The sequence below is a fragment of the Prosopis cineraria genome, unplaced genomic scaffold (assembly GCF_029017545.1).
Source record: "Prosopis cineraria cultivar Desert tree isolate PC_DT_omini unplaced genomic scaffold, ASM2901754v1 PC13, whole genome shotgun sequence".
Taxonomy (NCBI): domain Eukaryota; kingdom Viridiplantae; phylum Streptophyta; class Magnoliopsida; order Fabales; family Fabaceae; genus Prosopis; species Prosopis cineraria.
Window position 1 is genome coordinate 2085832 of NW_026555344.1, and position 11026 is coordinate 2096857.

The 11026-nt window shown below is 35.7% G+C and overlaps 1 protein-coding gene across 1 annotated transcript; it reads right to left on the minus strand.

Annotated features, from left to right (window-relative positions):
- Positions 1–3404: 3404 nt before the first annotated feature.
- On the minus strand, positions 3405–10586 carry LOC129291015 (mitochondrial adenine nucleotide transporter ADNT1). The gene is made up of 8 exons (XM_054928103.1): positions 10150–10586; positions 8414–8462; positions 8107–8270; positions 7177–7214; positions 6376–6488; positions 6057–6170; positions 4662–5006; positions 3405–3980 (listed from the first exon to the last, which is right to left on the minus strand). The coding sequence occupies exons 1-8, from the start codon at positions 10305–10307 to the stop codon at positions 3897–3899; spliced, it is 1065 nt and encodes a 354-aa protein (XP_054784078.1). The 5' UTR covers positions 10308–10586; the 3' UTR covers positions 3405–3896.
- Between the last annotated feature and the right edge of the window lie 440 nt (positions 10587–11026).

Sequence of the window (11026 nt, forward strand, 5' to 3'; positions counted from 1 at the left end):
GCCGAATTAACCAAACATGCATTCACGTTTACGTCACAAGTTCATATTCATGTTCTGACCAATCGACGTCTTAATTCACATTAAAATTATCAAACCATGGTTAAATTGATTATAACCAAAACATACAACGAATAGTCCTCCATTTATAAGCCGCAATTTGGGTGGAGCAGATTTACATTAACTAAAAACTCAGACTCTTTCTTTGACTTGATATAATAACTCAATACTTATATTTTTAATACTAGTCACCACGTTTTAAAAATAAAATTATAAGAGCTAATGATATGTTTAGGTTAATGAGAATTTGAATTTAAACCAAATCTCTCATCTAAATTCATTTCAAATTATAATTCCTTTATAATTTTAAATTTTCTCTACACTTTAATTATTTAAAATTTTAATTACTTTACATTTCATTCTTTTTATGTTTTCATTATTGATATTTTTATAAGTCTTGTATATTTTCATCCCTTATCAATTTTTTGACCAAAAGGGGAATATCATTAACAACTAAAACATCAGTCAAGCCAAATGTCAAAATGACAGAGGCATACCAGAGAAACAAAAACAAAGATTAATATTAGCCAATTCCCTGCCAGTTAAAATCAGCAGGAGTATGCAAAATTGAGTGATGCAGAACAAGAAAGTCTTTAGTGATAATGGCATTGAGAGAGGGTGAAGGTGCAGAGACCCAGCCACGAGGTTCCACCCCTGTTGAAGCAGAAGCTGCTAAAAAATCAGCAACATTGTTCCCTAATCGTCTGACTAAAGAAAAGGACAAAAAGCTAAAAGACTCAATAGTTTGCAGAATACCAGCAATCATTCCATAATATAGCCAGCTACACTTATACACAGATTTGGAATTTAAAGCCTGGAATAAATCTTGACAGTCCATTTCTAAAGTTAAGACTTGGCTAGACTGTTCAGTTAAGAGTGACAAAGCTTTCTTGCAAGCAAATAACTCAACCATAAATCTTGAGGAGGCAGAAATAGTTTCACACCACCCTTTTAGGAAATTACCTCTATCATCTCTCCAAATAATTCCAATACCAGCTCTACCAGATGAATTTAAAAAAGAACCATCAAAATTAACCTTTATGGCCGCAACAGGTGGAGGCAACCAAGAAAATGGAATTCTAGAAAACCCACTGATGATTTGGATTATAGAGCATTCGCCAAGCTGATTTTCCAAGTTGGGCATCATTGAATGCCATAAAGTCACAAAATCCCAAACCACCCTCTCTCTTTGAATTGCATAGTCTATGCCAAGCTGTCCAATGAATTTTGTCATGATCTTCAGATTGACCCTAGAAGAAGTTGGCCACCATACTATCTAATTCCTTATAGGTTCTTTCAAGGTGAAGCATAGCATCGGGAAGATAGGGATCGCATTAATGATAGATTTTATCATCACCTCCCTTCCAGCAAAGGAGAGATGTTTGCTTCGCCAACCATGAATCTTCTTCCCAACCTTATCTCACACATGAGCTAGAGCAGTAAATTTGGATCTGCCCCAAAGTATAGGAAGGCCAAGGTATGAGCCAGGATCATCGACCATAAGGATTTGTAAGAATTGGTACACATCATCCTCAATATTCATAGGGGTGTTGGCAGAGAAGAAAAGAGAAAACTTATCAAAGTTTGTTCTCTGTCCTGAGACATTGCAGTATGTGTTTAGAATTTCCTTCATGATGCTTCAATTCTGTCTAGAGGCATTCAAAAACTGGATTGTATCGTCTGCAAAGAGGCAATGTGTGAGCATTAGGCAATTTTCAGTAACTTTTATGCCCTGCAAGTGTCCCCTTTCTGCAAGTGTCCCCTTGCCTAACACCTCTTCTAACGGTAACTTTAGCAATGGTCTTACCAACAATTTGAATATTAAAGTGAGGGCTTTTAAAACATTTCATCACCAAGATATCCAAAGATCATATAATCCAAGTTTGCAGAGAACACCTTCAATAAACCTCCACTCTAATTTATCAAAAGCTTTATTCATGTCTATTTTGAAGGCAAAATTAAACTCTTTTTCAGATTTTAGTCTTTTCAAAAAATGAAAACTTCTTGAACAAGAAAGATGTTAACTGGATGAGACGATTAGGAACAAAAGCTTTTTGTTGAGAAGAGATGCAAACATCTAGAATAAATTTGAGTCTAGTGGCTAAAAGCTTGGAAATTACTTTATAAGTAAAGTCACATAAACTTATATGTCCAAATTGGCTAATGGTTTCAGGTCTATCAATCTTTAGAATCAAAATAAAATTAGTTTTATTCAGTTGGTCCAGAAAGGAGTCACCTCTCTTATCAATTAAAAAATAAAAATAGACTTGTTATTTGTAATTTTTCATTTTTGTTTCAAGATTCATCTATCTTTTTATTTGATTTTTTTTTAACTATACAAACAAAGAATTTTAAATAAAATTTCAAATGTGAAATCTGAAATACAAGATTTCAAATCTAAAATCCAAATTTATCAATCAAACAACACCAAAATTATCTCTAAAAACTTAAAAACTAATATTTTAAATGGTTAAAACTATAGAAATTGGGATATATTTAATCAAATCAAAACTATAAAAATTAAATTATACTGAATTAAAGTTTGGAGACTAAATTACAATATGATTAAAACCATGGTGGTCAAATGATTAATTCTCCTTATGTTTTTTACCCGAAAACCGTTCATATAAACTTTATATGTGCTTTTCAATTTTCACCTCTCCTTGCTAAGTTCTAGTTCCCCGCCTGTTCACCGTGATTAAATCATGCTATCGGGCTCCTTCATGAAGATGAAACCCAAGGAATTCACTTGGCTTTCTATGTAACGCATTTTTTGTGACGCTGTTGCCATCATTCATTCAATTAACATAGCACCTTTGAACCTTTGGGTAAATTTTAATTTTTCATTTCTCAATTTTGTAAATCAGACATGTTTTCTTGTACATTATGTCGACCTATAAGTACAAGGGAAATGGAAGCCTACTATGAGTTACGTACGCATTTCAGTTATAATACAAATTTTGCTAGTCCATGACCTGCCAAATTGCCCATAGAATTTACGGACACTTTGATCTTTAACGGACAAGATGGAGGGGGTAAAAGAAGGGGAAAATTTTTGTTTTCACGGCATTAGCGTCTTTTAACATTGATTTATATTTAATTAAATAAATTTCAAAACTCTTGAGATAATACCAAACACATTTATAGTGGTGACTGGTAATCAAATTCCATTCCATTTTAGTAAAACAACTTTCGCTTCATCTAAAGTATTGTTCTTTGGATAATCTAAATAGAAGGGGGGAATTGAAGGAATGCTCACTAAAACATAAAATTGCCAGCCCAATGGATGTCCATCCTTGGTATTTTTCCCCTTCCTCTCTGAAAATTTCTTGCAGATTCATCCACCGTAAGAATTGAAACACGATCTCACCAATCACATTACAGTATAAATACCAGTGTTTCTCCATGTTTCAATGGTTGTAAAAGTATAGCATCACATTATTTGTGTGTTAAACTAAGCTATACCTAAAACAAGCAAACAACTCATTCTTTTGCGGGGGTAATTGAAAGGTACTGGGATTCAGTCACTGCAAATTCCAGAAAGAAAAATGCTTTCTTGATTCCTGTAGAAAGCCCTGCAGATATGTCCTTGCATTGAACCTCCACAACATTTATTGACATAGAAGATGAATGAGATCCTAAAAGCTACCAAAGGTTCACAAGGAAATACAAGAAAGAAACAAGGGAATAGATTTATAAACACTAGCTCGAGCTTCCCTGAACTCATCCTTGGAGAGATGACAACGAAGAAGAAAACAACCCTAATTTACCATCTCTGCATCCCCTTGCCTACAAAAGTTACCACACCAGGAGAACAGATATCATGAGGCAACAAACCTTCACTCAGATATTCGGATCTCCACTCCTAAAATGTCCTTCACCACCTCATACGTAACAAAGGCAATAGCTATAGATGGGACCACCTGAAAGACATCAAGTGAATATAAATAATGTTTGAACTGAAGGAAGATTAAATCCCCTAAAAGAAAACAGGAGAATATACAAACAAAATCATGTTCATTATCATACTACAATGACTTCTATCATTGGCGATTGAAGAATAATAGGGTGGTATGCAAAGTGGACAGTCTTCCGTGGATTCAGACCACAACAAATGGAAGTCTATAGCATCCAATCTTAAGTCTTGTCACCAGTACAGGAAAGAAGAGATTATTTATAAAACAATCCTGTGATCTCAATTGAAACAGCACCAGACAGGGCTAGAAATAAGCTAAAGCCTAGAACAGGTGTCTGCATAGTTGATCTTAGCACATCATAGATCTGGAATTACAGCATAAGTAATATATGGTTCAAGACACCAATATTTGACTCAAAACAATTGGATATTGTCATAACTACCGAACAAGTTGATTTTGGTCAATCAGGTATTGCTACATTCACAGTTCTAAACAGGACTGACATTGAAATGGATACAGATACTTGGTGGGAACAAAAAGTTTTCCAGTGACCCATTGCAGCATTTTTCAAGAAAACATGCCCTACACTGATAACAACTGTCTATGGAAAGTAAAATCATGTAGACAATCAGAAAGTCTTCCCCACACTTAGGCAGAATAAGTTATGAGAATTAGATGCATACTGACCTTTACAGAATTGGGCACCAAACCCTTGTATAATGCTCCAAATCCCTCATTACGAACAGTTTTCCGGAATGCATCAATCATTCCGTTGTATTCAAGAGGAGCCTTTCCTCTTCCATCACCAGCAACAACAGAAGAAGCATGATTCCAACCCACCATCTGCATTCTTCTACGAATGACATCAAGTGGATATGCAACTGTTTGTCCAATAGTTCCAGCAACAGCACCACATGCCAGCCGTGTTGTCACCCCCAAATCATTATCTTGACTTATGCCAAATGGTTTGGTTTTAACTAACCAGTCTTTCAAAGACTCGTACACAGCAAAGTTGAGACCCACATAAGGAATCTGCAAAAGGAAACAGTATGAAATGAATTCCATCCGTAGCACCCAAACGAGAGATTCTATGTGAAGTTAAAAAAGAACTTCAATGTGCCGGTAATACTTATGAAGCATGTGATCAACATTCTATTGTAAGCCCCTACATTTAAATACAATTGATCCTGCTTCCTGCAGTTGGCACCACTACTGCCTAGTTTCCTTTCTAGATCATACTAGATAGGTTACTTGCAAATTCTAAAGGATTTAGGAAACTCTAGGATAGTAGGCCTCTATTTCTTGAATAAATTGATTCTGCAAACAATAAGCAAAGCCTTTCCAATCAAGTAGTCACAGAGCAATAATCAGGATACATTGCTGAAAGGTAAATGTCCATGTCACATTAACAGTAATCCTGCCAATTTTTGGTATGGCCTTCTCATGAATCCTCCCTCATATTGGCCACAAATATCTTCAGTCTAAACATAAATCATCGATAAATCATATTCATAGGTAGATAGATGGATGGATATCTACTAACAAATCCTAACCTATTCAGACATACTGTTCTCAATAAGACCCCAGTAGCACAAACGTAATCTCATTATCCCAGTCAAAAAGCAATGGGAAAATGATTTGGCAATAACTATTGGAGTGACAAGACAAAGAATTTGAGGTCTGAAAGCAAGTCAAAATAAAGGAATATTTATATATAAATATAACAAACAAAGATGTAAAGAGCCTACAAATTTGCGCCTCAACAAGAAGTAGAATCTATATGGCTATAATTTGATCCCTTATTCAGCTGCACCCATTAGGATATTCAAGAATAATAAAATCAAAACAAAAGGCGTATAGCTGCAACAAACCAACTAATCCCTCTTTTCCGAACTTCATAACAGACATTCCCTATGATATGAAGCTTGCGGTCCAAAGGGGGGGGGAGAATAAAGTGAAGCAAGGCCTCCTATGAAGTCAATGTTTACATAAAGTATATTAATTGGATTTGTTATGAATTTAGGATCCTGACCATAAATCTTTGACTTCAGGAACAATTTAGATTATGGAACTATTACTCACAACTCCAATGACAGAAGGAAGCCAGCCCTTGTATAAAGCACGTGGACCTTCTTCCCTGAGCACAGTTGAAAGAGCATGGAACATTCCTCTGTACTGGTAAGGGGAATTCTGTGTCTGCAAATTAAAAAGGAAAAAAAAGATTGCTGAAGAACAATGAGAACAAAAGGAAGATGGGCATATTTTATCAAGGTTTCTTATCTAATTCAATTTGCAGCACTTCGAGAAAATATTAACTTTATACATTAGAAGCTGCCATTCTGAAAAATACAAAGCAGCATTTTATATAATGAACAGGTAAAAAGTTAAAAATAAAATGCACCTGTACAGTAATCCTGCCTCGAACCATATCCATTGGATAAGTTGCAGACATGGCAATTATTCCAGCACAAGCTCCAGCTCCAAGACGTAGAACTGGAGTCAGTTCAGCATCCTCTGCAAGAAGTGCAATGAAAATACTTAGACCATACTGCCAAATATTGTCAATGCTCAAAGACATAAAAAGGTTCATTTCAGTTGATGCATTTATGAGATTCTAGGATACTACTGATAAAGCCTCCAACGTGCCCAGAAGCATTAGGACTCGTGACAGAGATGCTGAATTGATTTTTCATGAGACCAAATATTAGAATTCATGTAAGTTACCCAAAAAAATATTATGGTTCATGTACTCGACCAGTCAATAAATGGCATGAAATTGAAACTCAGAATCCTAGATTCCTAGACAGTATTCACTGGTCTACATCACAAACTGCCCCATCATCTAAACAATTGACAATAAAGTTTAGCATGGTTAAGTGGAAAGAAACAAAGTAACAAGTTTAGATCAAACTGGAGGAAACACAAAGACAGGCTCAAGGAAGAAGAAATTCCATCAGTCAGAACTGAGAAACCCAATTTACATGGATTAATCCTATTATTGTGGTGGATGACAAAATTTAGTCTTGAGTAGATGGGGAACAAAATGGAGATGCATCTTAATGTATAGAGACTACATAATTACACCACAGAAGCAGGACGACATAAAAAATGGCAATACAAAGGTCACGGGATAGATTACTACTGTAATAAAATTATCATCTTGATACACAATGCACAAAATAAGATGACAACATGTACACACCTTTTCCAGTTTGCTGCCGATACATATACAGTATTCCTCTGTCAAAATAACAAGGAACAGTTAGGGATAAAAACTGAGACATTGGAAATATGAGTCAGTTGCATGAAAAGAAAATCTGAGATGTCATTGCAGGTGCAGCTGCAGACTGCCATCAAGCAAAACAGTAAAGGAGGATTGCTGGAGCCAATCTTCCATCATGGTGATGACAACACACAATTGAGCATAACATAGCAAGTTTACATTGGTACAAGAAGGAGACAGGGTAAAATCATTTTTGAAAGTGGCAGGGTACAAGTATGGCAAATAAATTGACATATCACATGTTTCCAATAAATAAAATTAAATAAAAAAATTATAATGGGTCATTAACAAACAATAACCAAAATTTAATATTTACAATTCCAAAAAAAAAAACCATGTTTTCAACTTTTGCATAGAAGGGAAAAAAAAGGATTGATAATAATTTTGGAAGGCATTTGCAGCGGCTGCAAAATAACCATGTTTCCTGCTTAATTACAACAACCGCCACCACACCAAAAGTTATCTTCCCTGTAATTTATGATGCCTTCCCATTAGAACCACCATTCCCGAAATCCCAAATGCAAGTCTCTAGAGTTGCGGATATCTCTAAGAGAAAGGAGGGGAGAAGTTACACCTGTTGATTTAAGTGAAAAGCTTGCCCCTCAAATCAGGAGTGCAAGACTTGTCTCCTGTTTAGGTTTTTAATTCATTATTTTGAAAAGATGAATACATATCCCATACCTATTTAGGCACACCCAAGACATACTACCTGGTACCTACACATCTAACTTGCAGTTATAACAGTGCTTCAATGAATATAGCACACAGATGCATATCAAATGGTACAAAATGCTACACAATTAAGCAATCAATGCAACAGCAACACTGTATTTCTTGAAGAAAACTTACTTGGAAGCTTGCTCATAGCTAAAGAACTTCACTGCAGAATTAGGGACAATTCGAGCACAATTAGTACCATTCCCTTTGAACAGGCCACGAAAACCTTCTGTTCTCCATATATATTTTAGTCCTTGAACTGTTCCGCTATATTTTATATTGTGGGGATTCTGGACCTGTAATGGCAAGGCCCAGAGACATATCAGATGAATGCACATGCACAAGCACACACAACAGTAGCTCGAAGGATGAACTTGTACACAGTTAATAAGAAATGATATATTTACACAATCAACTGTAAACAACTTAGACAACTAACCTGTAGCAAAATTTTCATTCGTTCCAGTGGTGCAACTGCTGTTCTTGACCTACACAGATACAAAAAAGTTTTGAGTGAATTAAAGTTCAAGAAGATAATTCTTCCGTTTTTATATATAAGAGAAAAAAACTATACCATACGATTTAAGAAAATCAGTTAACGATGAAAATTGTGTCTAGAAATAAAAATATTGGACTAAAATACACTTGTATTTAATCAAAATAAAGCTGCATTAATTATTTCTCATGAATGAAAATTATGAGTTTATGAGGGGTCATCTAAGAAAATTGAAATAAATGCTTATTGAGATACATGATTTTGCTAATAAATTAAAAAAAAAAAGTGGTAGTTCCTCTTACATATAGAAAATGAGGAAGTAGTTGATTGGACAGGATACTAGGTTTAACAGTCAAATAACTTTCATGGTATTTAACTTAGTTTGTTATTACTGTCCTCAATTTATTGAAATCAACACCAACTTCAATGCAACCAAATTCTTGGTTAGAAAGCAAAGTAACGCTAGTATGGAAATTCACATTCAAAACATAAAAGGATGAAATTTTTCTACCACTTTTCATTACCAAGAAATCAATTGAAACAGGATAAAGAGCTGGCATTACATACAAATGTGCTGAAGCACTTACGATTCAGAATATATAACAATAATAAATAGTAAGAGCATCAGAAGCATAGAGTTTATTGAAATGACTTATGATATAATGTCTAACGTTTAGCAAATGCAGGTATATAGATTCATATCCAACTAAATCCTAAAATGTTCTCACGAATATTTAAGCAGTCATCCAAACTTTTCTAGAAAGTACAAGAACCCTTTGGTTTGGGAGACTGGGAGAGCAGTTTGAAACTGAAATTTCATGAACAGGTAGAACTTTGAAAAATGAGCAAGTTACACAATAAAACCAGATAGGTAAAATTGAGCCTTATCACAGGACCACGTTCTGTACTAACAGTAAACTACCATAGAAAGATAAATGAAATAAAATTAAAATTATCAAATCAAGAATTGAATATTTGTAGTTTGAGAGGCCAAATGAAGCCCAAACTATCAAAATAGAAAACTGCTGAAGATTTACAAATATGCAGATCAAATCATGAAACTTCCAAAACTTAAAGGAATTCGATCCCATGACACCACATTCCCATCTCAATAAATGGAGATTTCAATACAATCGAGAGCCCCAGTGAATCCTAATAATAATTTAATTCATAAAAGAACTATATAAGCAGCCAAAAATAAAGCCCTCCTGCGTATGAAAGCCGGAAACTAAAACCAGGAGAAGCATTTGTTCCCAGGTCTAGAAATGGGAGTGCTTCTTCACATGTGATCCAAGGAGAGGGAGCGAACACGCACATCACTGGCAATTTCCCACCTTATCGTATAATCAGGTTATTCATCAAGCAGAAAGGAATGGCCACGTGAAATAATGTTAATCATACTCTGTCCACAAATTAAATGGCTCATTATTTTAGCAATTAATGCGTCATTGTTCCTAAACAATAGAACATTAAACCTTCACGATCCCCAAAAAAAATTGTTCTTGTTTATAATGGAGCATGGAAATTGAAGCAGTGATATTTCTAACCATTTAGTTTACTATGGGGGAAAAAGAAAAAACTTGGATCGAAAATAAAACATGAAACACGAATACGCTTTCGTCCTGAGTCACTCTTTAACCCTCAAAATTAAAAATTGCATTGACGAGAGTATAACTCACACTCCTCCCGCGACACCACCGGCGACCAGGGATTTGCAAATGCTCATAAGAGCATAGCTGGGAGCTTTGACGCCTTCTCTAGCGAGTTTCGCCTCCTCTGCGAGATTGACGATCTTGGTGACAGCAGATTCGCCAGTCTTGACATCCTCAGAAGCCATGAAAACCCTAACCTCAAGAGCAGAAAGAAAGAGATCTCTCGCCTAGACCCTAGTTCGTCGGAGGACTAAGATCTCGGCCTTACGGAAAAACAAAAAACGGTGAGATTGCTGACGGACAATCACCGAAGCGAAGCGACCATGTCTCCCTGTTCAATCAGTCACTCTCTTTCTCTCTGTCCGTTTAGTGGCAGAGGCCAGAGAGGCTGCGACGGCTCAGAGAAACTCTGAGAGTGAGGACGCAACAACGACCTGGAAATGACGGCGTTTGGTTATGACTTACAGATGCGTGCGTGTGTACATATAAGGTTGCGTTTGGAAAACGAGCGTTTTACGTTCAAAAAGTTAATTTCTACTTTTAGAAAGTTAAATGGTACTTGGGGATTATTTAAGGTTTAAAATTAACTTTTTAAAAGTACTTTTAAACTTGGCTAAAACAAAAAAAATTAGAAGCTGATATTTGGAGTTTTTAAAAAGTCAGTTGAGGAGAGATAAAATACTAATTATTTAAAATGATCATGATACCCCTGACTTTATATTTGTCTTTTTTGCCTCCCGAGCTGGTCTTCTTCGTGCTTCAAATCTCGCCTGCTCTTCATCTCAATTCTGTTGTCTCTGTGCTTTGCTCTCGTCCGCCTCTTCCGTGTCGTCTGCCATCAATCCGCCTCTGTCATATTCCGGTGAGTCTAGTCATTCTCTCCTCCGTCTTCCCCCACCATCTC

Coding starts and splice junctions, on each gene's coding strand:
- LOC129291015 (XM_054928103.1), bottom strand. CDS start 10,307: ATGGCTTCTGAGGATGTCAAGACTGGCGAATCTGCTGTCACCAAGATC. Junction 7,215..8,106: donor AGCTATGAGCAAGCTTCCAA/GTAAGTTTTCTT, acceptor TTATTTTGACAG/AGGAATACTGTATATGTATC. Junction 3,981..4,661: donor TGGTGCCCAATTCTGTAAAG/GTCAGTATGCAT, acceptor GATGTCTTTCAG/GTGGTCCCATCTATAGCTAT.